Source organism: Gekko japonicus, unplaced genomic scaffold (genome assembly GCF_001447785.1).
Source record: "Gekko japonicus isolate JY-2015 unplaced genomic scaffold, Gekko_japonicus_V1.1 scaffold345, whole genome shotgun sequence".
NCBI lineage: Eukaryota > Metazoa > Chordata > Lepidosauria > Squamata > Gekkonidae > Gekko > Gekko japonicus.
Window position 1 is genome coordinate 135,879 of NW_015173684.1, and position 18,642 is coordinate 154,520.

Consider the following 18,642-nt stretch of genomic DNA (forward strand, 5'->3'; position numbering starts at 1 on the left):
AGTGGAGGAGTGGGGGAATCAAACCCGGTTCTCCCTTATTAGAGTCTGCGCACTTAGCCACTACACCAAACTGGAAGGTGGGAAGGATGTTGCAAAGATAATAATTAATAATTATCATATGGCAATTGTGTGCAGAAAAGTCAGAAGATCCTAAGATTGTCTGGCAGTCACAAGTTCTAGCTCTTAGCATTATGCACCACAAGGTGGCAAGCTAGACTTGTTTTTAGGGGCTGAGAGAGCTCTGAGAGAACTGTGACTGACCCAAGGCCACCCAGCTGGCTTCACATGGAGGAGTCGGGAATCGAACCCGGTTCTCCAGATTAGAGCCTGCCGCTCTTAACCACTACCCCAAACTGGCTCTCTGTTGCAAGGAAGGCAGTCAGGATGCAAAGGTACAATGCAAAGTGATTAGAGCAGGGGGCAGAAAAAGAGGATCATACATATTGCTGCCTAAAGTCTCACATACTGTGATTTTTCTTGTTGGGAAGGCAGGCTTAGGTCATTCGGGAAGGACCGCTCTGCGACGTCCCATGGCTCGGAAGAGTCGCCGAGGCCCCTTTGGCTTGCCTGATGGCTATTTCTGCATGGATGCTCCGTGGATTGCTCGCTCCCAGTCCCGCATTCTTAGGTTTCCTAACTGAAAGCAAAATTGCGTCACTGGCATTCTCCAATCTTAACCTTCTAGACTGGGGGAAGGAAGTCAATATAGGGAAGGTACACGTGCCACAGACAGAACAGCTACACTCGAATCCAGGAGTGACTTAGAGACTGGCGAGATTTTCTGGGTATGATCTTTTAAGGGTATGGCCCTCGAAATTCGTACCCCGAAAATCTCATCGATCTCTAAAGCGCTACTGTTCTCGAATCTAGCTGCTCTGTTGCAGGCCAAAGTGAGACACAGGGAGGGGAAAACAAACCTGACCCAAAAACTGGAATCAAGAACCACACGGGTAAGAAAGAAGTCAAAGACAGGGCCAGTATAAAAAACCTAGTTGAAAGTTATAATATACAAAAACACATGTATTTATTAGAAAGACAGTTGAAAACATAGAAGGGGCCCAATCAGGGGTCATTTGGGGGGGGACGCAGGGGGACGCCATCCCCCCGGGTGAGGTGCGGGAGGGCGGGGCCTGGAGCTCCCTGCTGGTGCCCGCTGGAGGTCGCTGCCGGCTGTGGGGAGGACACACTTCCGGTGATGTCAGGGGGTGTGGCATATGCTAATGAGTTATGCTAATGAGTCCCCCTAGCTCTTTTTCTACGAAATGACCCCTGGGCCCAATGAAAGCCTCGTAAACAAGTAAAGGTGGCCGAAGCACAGGGGCTGACACACATGACCTGACGCGTTTCCGCCCGATCAGGGCCTTCTTCAGAGGTCAAACAATATTGAGGTACACGTAACTATAATACATATTTCAATAAGATACCCAGTAAGTGAATAAGTGAATATTGGACCAAGAAAAGGAAGGTTAAACAGCAAGGACAACAGACACAAGACAAAGATGTTTGTGAGGCCTCAAAAGATGAAAGTCGTGCGTCTGGTGCCAAATGCGCAGCTGCTGAATTAGAACATCTTCCAATTTAGGTCCAAAAAGCACCTGTGTGGCTATCAAAGTCAGAGCTAGAGTGCCCTCAAGCAAAGAGCAGTCAAAAGTGACATCATGACTGCCATTTGCTTGAGAGCACTCTAGCTCTGAGATGAAGAAGAGGAAGAAGAGATTGGATCTATACTCCGCCCTTCACTACCCAAAGGAGTCTCAGAGCGGCTTACAAACTCCTTTCCCTCCCCCTCCCCACAACAGACACCCTGTGAGGCAGGTGGGGCCGAGAGAGCTCTTGACAGAAACGGCTCTTTTTCAAGGACAGCTCTTATCAGAACTATGGCTTGCCCAAGGTCATCCAGCAGGTGCAAGTGGAGGAGTGGGGAATCAAATCCGGTTCTCCCACATTAGAGTCCGCGCACTTAACCACTACACCAAACTGGCTCTCACACAGGTCCTTTTTTGGACCTAACTTGGAAGATGTTCTAATTCATCTGTATTTTTGTATATTATAAGTTTCAACTAGGTTTTTAATATTGGCCCTTCTTTCTTACCCTTGTGGTTCCTGTTGCAGGCCAACCCAGCTCCCTGCTGAAACCTGCCGTAGATAGTCAGCTGAGTCAGAATGCACCGCTTTCTATTCCACTTCTCCGCTCAGCAAAACGGGAAGCCTTACTCCACCCAAAGGAGCTCCTGTCCTTTTAGACACCACGTAATCCTTTTGAGCTGTGGTGGCTCAAGTGGTTTAAGACGCTGAACTGCAGGCTGTGGAAGGTCAGTAGATCAGCAGTTCGAGACCCGAGTGTGCCGCATGACGGAGTGAGCTCCCGTCTCTAGTTCCAGCTCCTGCCAACCGAGCAGTTCGAAAGCAAGAAATTGCAAGTAGATACATAGGTACCACCTCGGTGGGAAGGTAACAGCGTTCCGTGCGCCTTGGCGTTTAGTCATGCCGGCCACAAGACCACGGAAACGTCTGCAGACAGCGCTGGCTCTTCGGCTTGGAAACGGAGATGAGCGCCGCAACCCTAGAGTCGGACTCGACTGGCTTTCGAGCAAGGGAACCTTTACCTTTACTATCCTTTTTAAAGCTCCACCATTGTACAGTGACACATCTCTGAGGTGCTTTATGATATTATATTTTGTAGATTCTAGAGGCCCTTCAGTCTTCAGGCCTCCAATGAAAAGCAACCCCAAGCGCCAGAAGTCAGATAGGCTGTTTGGGGCACGCTCCTTTCCCTTTGTCTGTTCTTCCAAAGATACTGGCAACCAGTGTTCCCTCTAAGCTGAGTTAGTGTGAGCTAGCTCACCATTTCCTAGTCTCCGGCTGACACATTTTTTGTCTTCGCTCAGGAAGGAGGGCTCCAGAGCGACCTAATTGATGGAGCAGCCAAACCGCTCGCTCACAACTTTAACGCCAGCCGCTCACAAAATGGAATTTTTGCTCACAAGACTCCGCAGCTTAGAGGGGGCACTGCTGGCAACAGCGACCCACCTGGGACAGGACCATCTGCTCAGGATGTCCCAAAGTCCCACAATCCCCTAGGCTCAGAAGATGAGGGAAGTTCCTGGAAGATTTCTCTGAAGAGGGACAGGATAAGCTGGCTGGGCCCAAAGGTGGAGTGACAAGAGTAAAAACTGGGGAGGGGCCGTGGTTCAGCGGTAGAGCATGAGCTTGGCATGCAGAAGGTCCCCGGTTCGATCCCCTGCATCTCCGCTGGAAAGGCTCAGGTGGGAAGTGACTGCAAAGACCTCAGTCTCCCCCCCCCCCAACAATAAAACAGCTGTATTAAGCACAGTTGGAAGCTGGATGAGGGCTAAACAGGGTGTTTCTGTTGTAGCAGCTTGGGAGCAACTTTTAAGAGATGGTTTCAGCTTCTTTTCTTCAGTTCGAGACCCGAGTGTGCCGCATGACGGAGTGAGCTCCCGTCTCTAGTTCCAGCTCCTGCCAACCTAGCAGCTCGAAAGCAAGAAATTGCAAGTAGATAAATAGGTACCACTTCGGTGGGAAGGTAACAGCGTTCCGTGCGCCTTGGTGTTTAGTCATGCCGGCCACATGACCACGGAAACGTCTTCGGCCAGCGCTGGCTCTTTGGCTTTGAATCGGAGATGAGCACCGCAACCCTAGAGTCGGACTTGACTGGCTTTCGAGCAAGAGAACCTTTACCTTTACCTTTTTCAGTTTCTTAGTAGGTTACATATCTACTGTCTCCCCTTGAAGCTGGTCTCACTGCTGGAAATCTGAACATGCTGCTTTTCCTCCCTGTTTACAGAGCAAAGCATACACTCGTTTGGAGATGTTTTTCCATCAATCTCACAGAACTGGATTAGAGTTCCTTGGGCATCCAGGCAAGGCATACAGATTGCATTGGGGCTCGGAGTCCCCCTTCCCCGGAGGAAGCATCAACAATAGCCCTGACACCATCCACAGTAGTGGGACCGACCGTCCCATCTTCCTCCCGGGGCGCCACTGGCAGGAGGAGGAGCAGGAGGAGCGGGAAAGGCCAGCCCCGTCCTGGGGTGTTTGGGAGGCCCGTTAGAGCGCGTGAAGGAAGCCACGCCCACGCGGCTGCCACAGGAAGTGGTGGCGGCTACAAGCATGGACGGCTTCAAGAGGGAATTAGATAAGCATATGGAGCAGAGGCCCATCAGTGGCTATTAGCCACAAGGTATAGATAGGGGACTCTGGGGCAACTGATGCTCTGTCTTCTTGGCACTTGGGGGGGTCAACAGTGGGAGGGCTTCTAGTGTCCTGGCCCCACTGGTGGACCTCCTGATGGCACCTGGTATTTTTGGACACCTGTGTGACAGAGTGTTGGACTGGATGGGCCTTTGGCCTGATCCAACATTGGTGTCTCTTATGTTCTTATGACTCCCCCCCCCCCCCCCCCCCCCAATGCGTCCTGCACGTGCCGAAAGACTTCAGTCTGAGACCCTGGGGAGCCGCCGCCTATCTGAGTGGACAATACCGACCTTGATGGACCAAGAGTCAGTATAAGGCAGCTTCACGCGTGTTCAGCTAACGCATCCACCACCCAACACTGTCCGTTATCTTGGGAGAGGGGAATCCGCTCGGCAGGTGGCCCAGCCGGAGGCAATTCGACAGCATCACGAGGGAATCCCCCCCACACCCCAGAGAAATCTCTGGATCACTGGGAAAGCACTCTTCTACCTGAGCTAAAAAGACGGACCACGCTAGGCGTCCAACTCACTTTTGTTAGTCTCGTTCCCTGTCGCGTCGTCAACCGTCTGAGAGATGGCAAACTCCGGCCCATGTAAATGGTTGATGCCGGCCAGCAGGCCCAGGTTGGTTACCCTCATGGCACAAGGCTTTGGCACCATGCTCTGCAGTCCGGGAAACGCACAATCGATCGGCGAGTTTGCCACAGACAGGGCCTACGTGACGAGGAGAGGAGGCAAAAATAAGCAAGGTTCGTTACTTGCGTACGGAAATGTAACACAAAACAGAAGAAAGCAAACTCCTGCTCATCTAAGGGGCGATTAGCGCAAACCTAGGCTTGGGTGAGAAAAGAAGGAAGAAGAAGAAGGTTATGTACGCGGACTGCAACCAGGGGTCCGCGGCTAAAGCGGGAGCTTGGTCCCCAAACACAAAGGGGACCGAGGATCCTAGTCCACCAGGAGTCCACCAGTAGCACCCTTTGTCATGCCTGCCCTTGACTCAGCCCCAGAGCCAGCTCCTGACAGCCTAAGAGGGGAGGATTCAATGCCTTTAAGAGCTGAAGAAGCATCAGGCTCTGCACCTACTGTAAGTACTGAGGAGGATACACAGCAATCTGAGTCAACTACAGGACGGTTTGCACCTGGGATTGAGCAGGCCATAAGCAGCTCACCACCTGCATCTCCCCCACCTGTAAGTAGGCTTAGGGATCAGAGACGTCAGGAGCTGGCTAGCCGACGAAAAGAAGCACATTCAAGAGGGCGGAGATCCTTGAGCCCTGAGTTTTAACAGCAGCCAGGACCTCACACAAAGGTGCTAATGAGTTAATGGGCCAGAGCACTATTTAGTAGTGCCTCTGGCCATGAGCAATTTGTGCTGGCAACCTCGTTCGTAGAACCAGAAGCTCTGCACCTTGATTCCTGTTTGACTCTGTGGCTTTTGGACTCGGCTTGTGTTTGGACTGCTCTGGCTCCTGACTTCCAGCTGTTAACCTGACCACGCCCTCGGCTTTGCTCCCTGTACTCTGACCTCTGGTAACATTTGACTACGGCTTTGTCTGGTGTTTTGGGACTTGTTTAATGCTCTGCTGACTGCTCTCCCGGCTGACCTTTGGCTTTGTATTGTGACTCCCCCTGTCTGCCTGCCTCCCTGGCTCTACTGTGACACCCTTGGCGGGAGATTCAAACCTTCCAATAGGGACAGAGGTGTGCCAGGTGGAGTGTATATAGTTGGCCTTGCAGGGCCATTCTGTGTGTCTTGTTGTGAAGTACAATAAATGTGTCTGGATGCATGTTGTGGTCCGAGTCCTCCATGCGTCGAACCCAGTACTTTTCAAAGAAGAAGAAGGAGGAGGAGGAGGAAGAGATTGGATTTATACCCCGCCCTTCACTCGGAGTCTCAGAGCGGCTTACAAACTCCTTTCCCTTCCCCTCCCCACAACAGACACCCTGTGAGGTACGTGGGGCTGAGAGAGCTCTGACAGAAACTGCTCTTTTCCAAGAACAGCTGTGCCAGAACTATGGCTTGCCCAAGGTCATCCAGCAGGTGCAAGTGGAGGAGTGGGGAATCAAACCCTGTTCTCCCAGATTAGAGTCCGCACACAACTACTACACCCAACTGGCTCATGCCTAAAATGGCTGATGCCTCTCGCCTAAATGGGATGCTAAAGCCTTTCCTTGCTCAAAGGCATGGTCCAAGAAACGCAGGACACTGTAGTGTCAGGGGATGTGTTCTACCAGACCTTCGAGGAGCAGCAGGAAGTGAGATGCAGAGCTGCTATTTTTGGTGGCAGCCGTGAATCTATCATTATGCCTAGCTTGGCCCAAATGCCATGGGTTCTTTATGCCAGGGGCTTCTAAAACTTCCAAAACCTGGTCTATCCAGGCCGGGGCTGCTTTATACTGAACTGTTTACGTTCTCATGGCGTTTTACAAACTTTATTGACTTTTACTGACTGCTTACTGAATGGCTTCAAGAGGGAACTGGGTAAACAGGTGGAGCAGAGGTCCCTCCGTGGCTATGAGCCACAAGGTATAAGATGCTGAGCTGCAGACCGGAAGGTCCAATTTTCTAATTCTAATTCTTCAGTTATTTCACTCCACCAGCTGCTCCTTTTTCTTTCTTTGTATGTATTTATTGAGCCATCAAATCGCAGCTAACTCATGGTGACTCCGTGGGGTTTTCAGGGCAAGAGATGTCCAAGAGGTCATTTGTCGTTGCCCGCCTCTGCATAGTGACCCTGGGAATTCCTTGGCGGTCTCCCATCCAAGTAGTGATCACAGCTGACCTTGCTTGGCTTTTGAGATTTGATGAGATCAGACTCGCCTGGTCTATCCAAGTTGGGGCTGCTCTATACGGAACTGTTTCGATGCAACTGATTTTACTGACTTTTACTGATTGCTGAGGGTGAAAGAGGAGAGAGCACAAAAGTGGGCTTGAAACTCAACACCGAAAAAGCTAAGATCACGGCATCAGACCCCGTCACTCCTTGGCAAATAGAAGGGGAAGTCCTGGAAGCAGTGACAGAATTCACGTTCCCGGGATCCAAGGTCACTGCAGACGGTGACGGCAGCCGTGAAATTGAAAGACGCCTGCTCCTTGGGAGGAAAGCGATGGCGAACCTAAACAGCATGATGAAAAGTAGAGACATCACCCTGCCAACGAAAGTCCGCATGGTCAAAGCAATGGTATTCCCAGTAGTCATGTATGGCTGCGAAAGTTGGACTATAAGGAAGGCCGAGTGCCGAAGAATAGATGCTTTCGAACTATGGTGCTGGAGAAGACTCTTGAGAGTCCCTTGGACTGCAAGTAGATCAAATCAGTCAATCCTAAAAGAAATCAACCCTGACTGTTCCCTGGAAGGCCAGATAATGAAACTGAAGTTCAAATACTTTGGCCACCAAATGAGAAGGGAGCACTCCCTGGAGAAGACCCTGATGCTGGGAAAGATTGAAGGTCAAAGAAGGAAAGGACGACAAAGGATGAGATGGTTAGACAGTGTCATCGAGGCAAAGAACATGAAATTAAGCAAACTCCAGAGGACGGCAGAAGACAGGAGGGCCTGGCATGAGGTGGTCCAGGGGGTCGCGAAGAGTCAGTCTCGATTGTGCGACTGAACGACAGCAGCAGCAGCAACAACAAAAAACTGGTTTGACTTTTGATTTTGTAAAATGCCATGAGAACGTTTGTCAAGAGTGTAGTTTTAAAAACAAACAATCCTTTTAGTATGTGACTTACCTCCTTCTCCTACGATCGCTGTCGGTGAAGACTTTTTTGTTTGTTCTGACATTCCCTCAAGGATCCCTCCCTCCTGCCTTGTTTCAATTTGTTGCCCTCTGCTTTATACATGTATTTTAGCTCTTTTTAAAATCAGTTTTATGATGTCTTAATTGTCCTTTAAGCGTTTTTAATGGTGTTTTAATGATGCATTTTATTATGCTGTTTTAATTCTTAGGCACATTGGTGGCCCTGATTGGGCAGAACGGCAAGATGTAAAGGTTGTTGATACATAAATAAAAACAAATACATAAACTATTATGGCTGGAAGGAGGAGGAGGAAGGAGGAGGAGGAGGAGGAGATTGGATTTATACCCCGCCCTTCACTTGGAGTCTCAGAGCGGCTTACAAACTCCTCCCCCTCCCCACAACGGACACCCTGTGAGGTAGGCGGGGCTGAGAGAGCTCTTTGGAGGACTGCCCTTGAGAGAACAGCTCCGAGAAAACTTATGACTGACCCAAGGTCACACCAGCAGCTGCATGTGGAGGAGAACACTTTCTTGGAAGTAAACAGTGCACTACTGAATGAAATGGGACTGCCTTCTGAGTAGACCTATTTTGGACTGCTCCCTACATCTTGCAGAGCCTATGGGTGGATGGAGTGCAGCCTTGTCAGTTGTGACCCGATGCTGTGGCCCATGTGGCGGCCCTGTATCTCCCCCCCCCAATCTTTTTAGGAAAAAATTGTCTAATGTGCCTGTTATAAAGCCAGATGTTGTTGTATTTAGATGCTTCTAAATAGTGGAAGCCAATAAGGTGCTAATCCAGTCACTTTCTTCTGCGGGAAAGTTCTTGTGCAGCTTAATACCTCAAGGCATTATCTTTCCCAAAAAAGGCACTTAGGGAAGACGGGCTTGGATGTCACGGAGGGAAGCAGAGGGGGCCTTCTGTTGTTCCACTCCAGTGGCCTAACGTGATAATGCCTCAGTTCTGTTCTGCCCAACGAGGTAGAACAACTCGAGCGAGGCCTCCTCTCTGAAACACAGACCCCCCCTTGCCGAGAGAGCCCTCCGCAAGCTCCCCTCCCCGTGGCTGCGCTAACACGGCCGTGTCTTTTATTTTTTAAGTGATGTCCGACGTACGGAAGCACGGGTCAGTTTGGAAATAAAGCGCTGGCGACACGCAGATGCTCAATCCGCGAGCACTCAGGAGCCTTGTATACAAAGCACTGCGTCTTCAGGTGGTGAAGGGAAAAAAGGCATCCGTTTTGTGTGGCAACCCGCTGAGGGGTTGACAGGAAGGACTGCCTCAGCCAATGTAAACACGCCAAGACTTTTAACTCAATGTGTGTCTGCTTCACGCACATCGCGAACGGGTACGCTTTTCTCTCCGGCTATTCCTCCGAGGAGTCGATGTGGTTCTCCCTTTCCCATTTTATTCTCACAACCATCCTGTGAGGAAGATCAGGGAAGATCAGGACTCACATGGGGGCCGACCAGTGAGACTGGAGGGCCAACAACAGGGCATAGAGGCCGAGGCCCTCATTGGAACATCCAAAGAGCCCTGCTGGATCAGACCAGTGGTCCATCCAGTCCAGCATCCTGTCTCACGCAGGGGCCAACCAGTTCCTCTGGAGGGTCAACGACAGGGCAGAGAGGCCAAGGCCTTCCCCTGATGTTGCCTCCTGGCCTGGGATTCAGAGGGTTTTCTGTCTCTGAATGTGGAGTTCCCCTCAGCCACCAGGGCTAGTAGCCATTGATAGATTATCCTCCATGAAACGGTGCTCATCTCCGTTTCAAAGCCGAAGAGCCAGCGCTGTCCGAAGACGTTTCCGTGGTCATGTGGCCGGCATGACTAAACACCAAGGCGCACGGAACGCTGTTACCTTCCCACCGAAGTGGTACCTATTTATCTACTTGCAATTTCTTGCTTTCGAACTGCTCGGTTGGCAGGAGCTGGAACTAGAGACGGGAGCTCACTCCGTCTTGCGGCAACCCGGGTCTCAAACTGCTGAACTACCGACCTCCCACAGCCTGCAGTTCAGCGTCTTAACATCTGACGTTTATTCTACATGGCTCTTGCATTAAGCAAGTTTGGCCACCCCTGCCCTGGCGGGTTTCCAAGGCAAGAGACAAACAGAGCGACCCCAGGTGGTCTCCCATCCAAGTACCGACAACGGCTGACCCTGCTTAGCTTCCAAGACCAGATAAGGCCAGGCTAGCTTCAGCTGTCCGGGTAAGGGCTGCCTTAACAGAAAACTGCAACAAACACACAGGAAACACGGCAAGGTTGAGCAAAGGTAGAAAAACACCGTGTTAGAACAAAACGCACAATACTGTTATGCTACTATATCTATATATCTAATACTGAAGTCGCCCCCTGCGTGCGGATACTTATTTCCGCACATTGGGGGCACCTGGGGGGGAAGGAGATGTTTGTGCACACTTGGAGCAGTCCCCAGGTGTGCCCAAAAACTGAAACCTGTAAAAAAATATCGGGGGGATAACCCCCCAAAAGTGACAGAGCGTCCCCTGTGCATGCGCAGGGAACGCTCTGCACCCGGCCTCGCCGCCGCTTTGGAGCCAGGGGGGGGGGCCAGCGAGGCCCGGGCGGCTGCCACCGGCCCTCGCTTCCAAGCCACGGGGGGGGGGGACTGCAAGCCGATAGCCCTCGCTTCGGGGCAGGGGGGGGAGATTGGGCCGGGGGGAGGAGGAGACGGGGGAAACCGGCGGAATGGGGGGGGGAACTTACCTCCTCCTCCTGCTTCCTCCTCTTCCTCATAGGTGTGGAGCTCCCTCCCCCCCCTCCCGCGAGTATCGCGGGTCCCGCCCCTTGTCTTCATATATTGATAAAAATAATATACTTGAAACGTGCGTCTTCAGAGCAGGCCAGTTTTCTGTTAAGGCAAAACACACAATACTATTACGCTACTATATCTGCGGTGGCTCAAGTGGTTAAGACACTGAACTGCAGGCTGTGGACGGTTGGTAGTTCAGCAGTTCGAGACCCGAGTGTGCCGCTTGACGGAGTGAGCTCCCGTCTCTGGCCTCAGCGCCTGCCAAAGTAGCAGTTCGAAAGCAAGAAATTGCAAGGAGATAAATAGGTACCACTTCGGTGGGAAGGTAACAGCGTTCCGTGCGCCTTGATGTTTAGTCACGCCGGCCACATGACCACGGAAATGTCTTCGGACAGCGCTGGCTCTTCGGCTTGGAAACGGAGATGAGCACCGCAACCCTAGAGTCGGACTCGACTGGCTTTCGAGCAAGGGAACCTTTACCTTTTTTACTATATCTTCATATATTGATATAAATAATATACTTGAATACAATAGAGACCCTAGCGTATCTTATTCCTTGTAGTACAAAAACTCAGGGCTATTTTTGGGCAGGAACGCACAGGAACAGAGTTCCGGCTGGCTTCAGAGTTGGCAACGCCCACTACAGCCAAAACCTCTGCATGCGTGGCTATAGAGGGAAGGCCTGGAGAGCGCCGCCCCCCTGGAGACTGCCTTCCCTTCCCTTCATGGGGGGGGGGCTTGCCGGGCTCCCAGCAGCTGGAGGGTACCCGGCAAGCCAAGGGAAGGCATGGGGGTGTGGCCTAATATGCTAATGAGGTCCTGCTGTTGGGTGTGGCCTATTATGCTACTGAGTTCCTGCTGGGCTTTTTCTACCAAAAAAGCCCTGCAAAAACCTAAAGAACATTATATATCTAGTAGAAATGTCCACAGCCACAGAGTCAGGTTGCAGTGCTGTAGACTCTCTTGCTTCTGGTGAGAGACTGAGGAAAGATGCATCTTTAGGTTTTTGTACTACAATGAATAAGATACACGAGGGTCCCTATTCAAGTATATCATTTATATCAGTATATGGAGATATACTTGAGCTGCGGTGGCTCAAGTGGATAAGACGCTGAACTGCAGGCTGTGGAAGGTCAGTAGTTCAACAGTTCGAGACCTGAGTGTGCCGCATGACGGAGTGAGCTCCCATCTCTAGTTCCAGCTCCTGCCAACCTAGCAGTTCGAAAGCAAGAAATTGCAAGTAGATAAATACGTACCACTTCGGTGGGAAGGTAACAGCGTTTCGTGCGCCTTGGTGTTTAGTCATGCCGGCCACATGACCACGGAAAACGTCTTCGGACAGCGCTGGCTCTTCGGCTTGGAAACGGAGATGAGCACCTCAACCCTAGAGTCGGACTCGACTGGCTTTCGAGCAAGGGAACCTTTACCTTTTATGGAGATATAGTAGCGTAATACTATTGTGTGTTTTGCCTCTACGGAGAGCTGGCCTGCTCCTAAGACGCATGTCCAAGAGCATACTGGATCCCAAGGAGGAAGAAACGGAAAAGAACACGTGCAGGCAAGGATTGCTGGGATCTGTCCCACCCGCCCCTCCCCACAACGGGACGAGGCCTGTACAGCTGTTAATTGTATTACATGAGCTTTACTTGCTGTTCCAATAAATGGATTTCGGCTCTCGCCCTCTCTTCCGAGCTGATCGTTACGCCATCCAAGACCTGGAGGCTGGGCAGGCGGACCACCAGTAGGGGGCGGTGGCAGATCTTGCGGGACACCTGGAGGGCGGGGAGGGAGAGGAGAGAGAGAGAGAGAGAATCACAGAGGAGCTCCAGAGTGAATTATTGAGCTCTTTTTTTCGCATCCCTTATGGAGGTTCAAGTCCAGACCCTACAAAAGGTGGCGGTCAATTGAGAAGGAGGTGGAACAGGTCTGAGGGCAGCAGGTGAACTTGCGGGAGGATCATCAGGGGAAAACTCAAGAGAATAAGGTTTCAGCTGCTCTCTCCGATGGCCACGTTTGCAGTCACTTATCTTTAATTTTTTTTAATCTTTCAATTTATTGATCGCTCAATCCTGCAGAGCTTGCTGGCTCCGAGCGATTTACAGTTACTCATTTTTCACGAGGGACTAACAATGCAATGTGGGGTAAGGGACGACAACATATCTACATCTTAAATTGCACACATTCACAGCCGATGAGGGTTTCGTTCAGATGCAGATGAGACGTGATCCGGAACGGCATTTTTCTCGGCCAAGTTTGATGGCGTCAGCTTTCTCCAGACTCCTTGAGTTGTAGCGCCACACTGCCATCGCCTGGCTGGACGGCCCATTACATGCTTTATCTTAACGCCGAGGAGATCTCTCTAGGCTTTCCATCATGCGAGCTGGACTTCCGTTCGCCGGCTAACACCACTCCACCCCACGAGGGGGGGGTTCAGTGTGCCCGCTCTCTCTAAGGAGTGGTACCCATTTTATCTACTCGCCGAAGCTTTCGAACCGCTGGGTAGATGGCGAGCTGGGGACAAGGCTGGCAGCTCACACCAGCGCGGGGCTAGAACTGACAGCAAGCCTGTTCAGCTCAGATGTTACTATGTTAACCAGAGGATAAATCCTCTGTGCCACCGCTCCCCCCTTTAGATTATGGGGGCCATGGGGAAAGGCGCTCTGCCTGCACACGCTAACAGGCACTCTCGTCCATTGTAACATCACAAGAAGGGGAGCCATGGAGGAGGTGAAAATCCCATCCCCGTTTGTGGGCCCCCGCTTCCTCTCCTCTTATTTATTTAGAATACTTATGTACCCCTGCCGTTCCCCTGACATAGTCAGGGCCAAAGAAGGGTGAGAACAATCAAGAAGAGAAGAAGAGATTGGATTCCTACTTCGCCTTTCGCTACCCAAAGGAGTCTCAGAGCGCCTTACAATCCCTTTCCCTTCCCCTCCCCACAACAGACACCCTGTGAGGGTGCAGAGCTCTTCTTACAGGGGCTACTATAAGCTCTTGGAGGATTGGCTACATTAGGGGTGTGTCGCCTAATATGCAAAGGAGTTCCTGCTACAAAAAGAGCAAGTTATGTGTAATCTTGGGGGTGGGTGGGGGGAATACTCACTGGGTTTCCATATATTGACAGCTCTTTAAGGCAAGGAAGACAGTCAAGTCTTTCAAGTTCCGACAGCTCCTGTCCCAAGATAAAAACAACAACAACACAAATATAAGAACTTGGTGAAATTTGCCAGCAAAATTATTACCTGCAGGGACTTATTCTAGGGAGTTCTTCCGGGATCACTGAGGGCTCATTTTATTTCAATATTTACATGTGTACTTTGGAGTATGAAAGAAACACAGGCTTGCCAAGTATGGTTTGGGAAATTATTTGGAGATCTGGGGAGGGCAGAGTTCAGAGGGGAGAGGAAGCTCAGTGGGAAATGCGATGTCTTGGAGTTCCGTTTCCAAAAGGGTGACTGATCTTTGCAGTCCGAAGATGAGTCGTAATGACAGGAGCATTCCAGGATCACCTGGCGGCTGGCAACCTTAAACAGACCCAGGAAATTGCTTTCATTTATAGGGGGTATTTGTTTTTCGCACGCTCTATCCCCAAACGGATGCTTGGCACACTTCTCAGCATGAACTGAAGGGCCAGCTCATGGGTCTAGAGGGGCGTCTTTTTCTCTTTGGGTTAGGAATAGGCCTCCTCCATGTACCTGCCAGGAATAGGGAACTCCCAGCCCCCCAGCCTCGATTTCCTGCTCCTGGGGAACTGAGGAGTGGGAGACAAAATGGCCTCAACGTAGTGACACTCTAGGATTTCTCCCTGGTCTCTATGGTAAAGACGACAGAGACTAGGGGAGGCAAGCCTAGAGCATCACATGGAAGTGACATCATATTCTGCCCTCCCCAGACATTGTCCCCCCCCCCGGATTTCGTGGCATTCGTCAAGGCAGTGGTGAGGAAATGCATCTCCCAAGTTGGAAGTAGTGGATTCACGTGCCACATCCAACTCTGAGCAGGAAAGGGACAGCTGTAGGGAACAGTGAATGTGGCCCATGAAGTGACCTTCTGGTCCACTCCATAGTTATGGTTTTGAAGCCCAAGGCGGTTGACCTTTCCAGCAGGTAATTTCCAGTTGCTCCTCCACTGGTTCTGCTCTTTCTTGACCTGGAAGTGACATCTCAGCCTCCCCAAATTCTGCCATCTCCAGGCACTGCCCCCCCCCCCATCTCCTGGCATTTGAAACTATCAGAAGTGGAGGACTTGGAGCTGTCTCCTGTCTCAAACTTGAGAAGACGGCACCAAGGAGTTTAGACAGAAAGAGAGGTCAGGACACACAGAGCATCCTTTCCTTCCTGTTATCTGATCATTTCCTTTGAAGCAGAACACTACTCTCAGGGGCAATTCCCTCTGCTTCTGCTCTCACACTCTCTCTTCTCTCTCACGCCCACACAAAAGAAGGTGCATGATCTCTCCACCTTGCACCATGGAGGCTGGACATGCGTCCAGCATCCGACACCATCTTAGTTAGCTAGAGTAGGTGATGGAGGAGGAGGAGGAGGAGGAGGAGATTGGATTTATACCCTGCCCTTCACTTGGAGTCTCAGAGAGGCTTACAAACTCCTTTCCCTTCCCCTCCCCACGACAGACACCCCTGTGAGGTGGGGTGGGGCTGAGAGAGCTCTTGCCAGAAACGGCTCTTTTTTCAAGGACAGCTGTGCCAGAGCTTGTGACTGACCCAAGGTCACATCAGAAGAAGAAGAAGAAGAAGAGATTGGATTTATACCCCGCCCTTCACTTGGAGTCTCAGAGCGGCTTACAACCTCCTCTCCCTTCCCCCCCCCACAACAGACACCCTGTGAGGTGGGTGGGGCTGAGAGAACTCTGACACAAACTGCTCTTTTTCAAGGACAGCTGTGCCAGAGCTTGTGACTGACCCAAGGTCACATCAGCAGGTGCAAGTGGAGGAGTGGGGAATCAAACCCGGTTCTCCCAGATTAGAGTCCGCACACTTAACCACGACACCAAACTGGCTCTGATCTATATCGATCTCTTATCTGCACTCTCCAGCATGTATTTCCTTTAATAAAAGTTGCTTATTAGCTTTAGAACCGACTGGCTGACTCCGTGTCACTTTGTAAGTCTGTTGCCACACCTAGTCCCAGCTCCGCTGCGTTAAAGCCTTTGAGCACTCCGCTATAATTCCGTGGTTCCCTGGCAGTACCAAGTCCAGAGAATCCAACAGAAACAAGACCCTTTGCAAGAGCAGCCAGAAGACCAGAGTAGAGATGTGAAGGCCCAGAAAAAAAACGGGAAAACATGGGGGGGGGGGAACGTTTTTTTTTCCTGAAGCCTTTTTTGCTTTTTTCCCCAAAAATTGGAAAAAATGAAAAAAGAAAAGAAATTGATTATGGAACAAAATAAAATATTTTAAGACAAGGTGTTCAAATATTTTCCAAATCATTTCTAAAAAATATGTATGGTATCCGATTGATCTAATTTTTTCCAATTGAAATTGAAAAAAGAAAAGAAATTGATTATGGAACAAAATAAAATATTTTAAGACAAGGTGTTCAAATATTTTCCAAATCATTTCTAAAAATATATGTATGGTATCAGATTGATCTAATTTCTGTGCACTGAGGACAAGCAAGTCCTAGGTAACAAACTGAACTCTCCAATGCAAGAACATTTCTTCCTTTAGGAGGTGCTATTGTCACAAGAAAAGAAAAAGGTTTTTGCATGTGGGTCTGTATTCTGTTTGTAATAATTGTTTGGATACACTATATTTGTAATGTGCTAGTTGTGATAATTTCATGCCAAGTAAAAATGTCCATAGTCATATTTTATGTTCCTAAAGTAACAGAATGACTTTCAATCTGGAAAAGAAAAAAGAAGTGCTAATGTAGCATTTTTTTTCCAATTTTTCCGAAAATATCCATTTCCCCCTTGGAAAAAAACGGGGGGAAACCGGGTTTTTTCCCGAGCTTCAACATTTCCGGAAATTTTACATCTCTAGACCAGAGTGAAGAGCAGGAGGGGTTTTTTTGCATCGAGAGCGTTAGATTCACCATACCTGGATTTTATTAAGACCCAGGAAAAGCTTCTGTAGCTTCACCAAGGACTGCAAGTGGTTCACTTCGCGCAGACGGTTCTCCTCCAGGTGAAGAGCCAGCAGGGAGTTCTGCTTGGCAAAGGAGTTCTCGCCGATCGTCTTGACCCGGTTGTGATCCAGCACCAGCTCCTGCAGAAGGTGTAGGCCCTCGAGCCCTTCGATCTGGCTGATTTCGTTGCCTGGTGGACCGATAAAAAAGATCTGTGTGTGTATGCGTCTGTTAATGCATTCTAAGATTGCATTAGGACCCCGCTTAGCTTCCGAGATCTGACCAGATCGGGCTCGCCTGGGCTACCCAGGTCAGGGCTTGGTCCTTCTTCACTTACCTTGTAAAAAGAGGAACTTCAGGTTTCTGAGCCTGCTGATCTGCAGGAGGGCCAAGCTGGTGATTCCGTTGTAGCCCAAATGAAGGACTTCTAAGCTCTGCATTATCGGTGGGAGGCTCTCGCTCAGTCCCCCGTCCCTGAAGCAAAAGAGGGGCTTGGTCAGTGGGCGGGACTTGGCAATAAAACAAAAAACCCAACTTCAAGGATAGGCTGATGGGGGACTGAACTTGCTGAGGCTGAGAGGGGGAAAGATCTCGGGGTCAATGAGAGTGTCAGCCCCGTGTGCTGCAGCGGTGAAAAAGGCAAATTCTATGTTAGGGATTATCAGGGCTTTTTTTTTGTAGAAAAAGCCCAGCAGGAACTCATTAGCATAATAGGCCACGCCCAACAGCAGAAACTCATTAGCATATTAGGCCACACCCCTGACAGCACAGCTCATTGGCATATTAGGCCACACCCCCATGTTACCAGAAGTGTGCTCATCCAGCCACATCCACCTTTTGCTTCTTATTCTGTTTACCTTGTTTGTTGTCAAAACCCAGGGCTTTTTTGTAGCAGGAACTCCTTTGCATGTTAGGCCACACACCCCTAATGTAGCCAATCCTAATGAGTTTCTGCTGTTGGGTGTGGCCTATTATGCTAATGAGTTCCTGCTGGGCGTGGCCAACTTGGGAGCCAGCCGGAACTCTGTTCCTGTGCGTTCCTGCCTAAAAATAGCCCTGAGATTATTAGGGAAGAGATTGAGAATAAAACAGCCAATATCGTAATGCCCCGACTATAGATCTATGGTGCAGTCTAATTTGGAATCCTGTGTACAGTTCTGGTCACCGTATCTCAAAAAAAGGACATCGCAGAGCTTGGAAGATAACAGAGGACGGCAACCAAGACGATTAGGGGGTTGAAGCACCTCCCCTAGGAGGAAAGGGTAAAGAGACTGGGACTTTTCAATTCGGAAAGGAGACGACTAAGGCGGGACATGATAGAGGTTTAAAAAATTATGCAGGGGGTAGAGAGAGTTGGCAAACAGAGCTTTTTCTCCCTCTCCTAAAATGCTAGAACTCGGGGGCGTCCAATGAAGCTGATGGGCAGTAGGCTCAGGACGGACAAAAGGAAATACTACTTTACACAGAGAGTGATTGAAATGTGTGATTCGCTGCCAGGGGATGTCGTGATGGCCACAAGAATGAACAGCTAGAAAAAGAGATTTAGATGGAGGATAAGTCTGTCAGTGGCTACTAGCCATGGTGGCTGAGTGGAACTTCCACATTCAGAGGCACTAATCCCCTGAATCACAGAGCCGGGAGGCAACATTAGGGGAAGGCCTTTATACCCTGTTCTTGGCTGTCCAGAGGAACTGGTTGGCCACTGTGTGAGACAGGGTGCTGGACTAGGTGGACCACTGGTCTGATCCAGCAGGGCTCTTCTTGTGATCTTATGTCATGTGCAAAAGAAAACTTTTTGTCAGAACTTGAGTACTAAAAGGAATGGGGGGG

At 50.2% G+C, this 18,642-nt stretch overlaps 1 protein-coding gene across 1 annotated transcript in view; it reads right to left on the reverse strand.

The window, feature by feature from the left end:
- Positions 1-494: 494 nt before the first annotated feature.
- Positions 495-18,642, reverse strand: part of LOC107120390 (leucine-rich repeat-containing protein 9-like) — a 94,196-nt gene continuing 76,048 nt past the window's right edge. The window contains exons 25-30 of the mRNA XM_015423076.1: positions 17,150-17,286; positions 16,785-17,002; positions 13,830-13,898; positions 12,373-12,498; positions 4,744-4,931; positions 495-633 (exon numbers count right to left, since the gene is read on the reverse strand). Coding sequence (XP_015278562.1) covers positions 495-633; positions 4,744-4,931; positions 12,373-12,498; positions 13,830-13,898; positions 16,785-17,002; positions 17,150-17,286 — 877 coding nt within the window. The remainder of the gene's footprint in view (positions 634-4,743; positions 4,932-12,372; positions 12,499-13,829; positions 13,899-16,784; positions 17,003-17,149; positions 17,287-18,642) is intronic.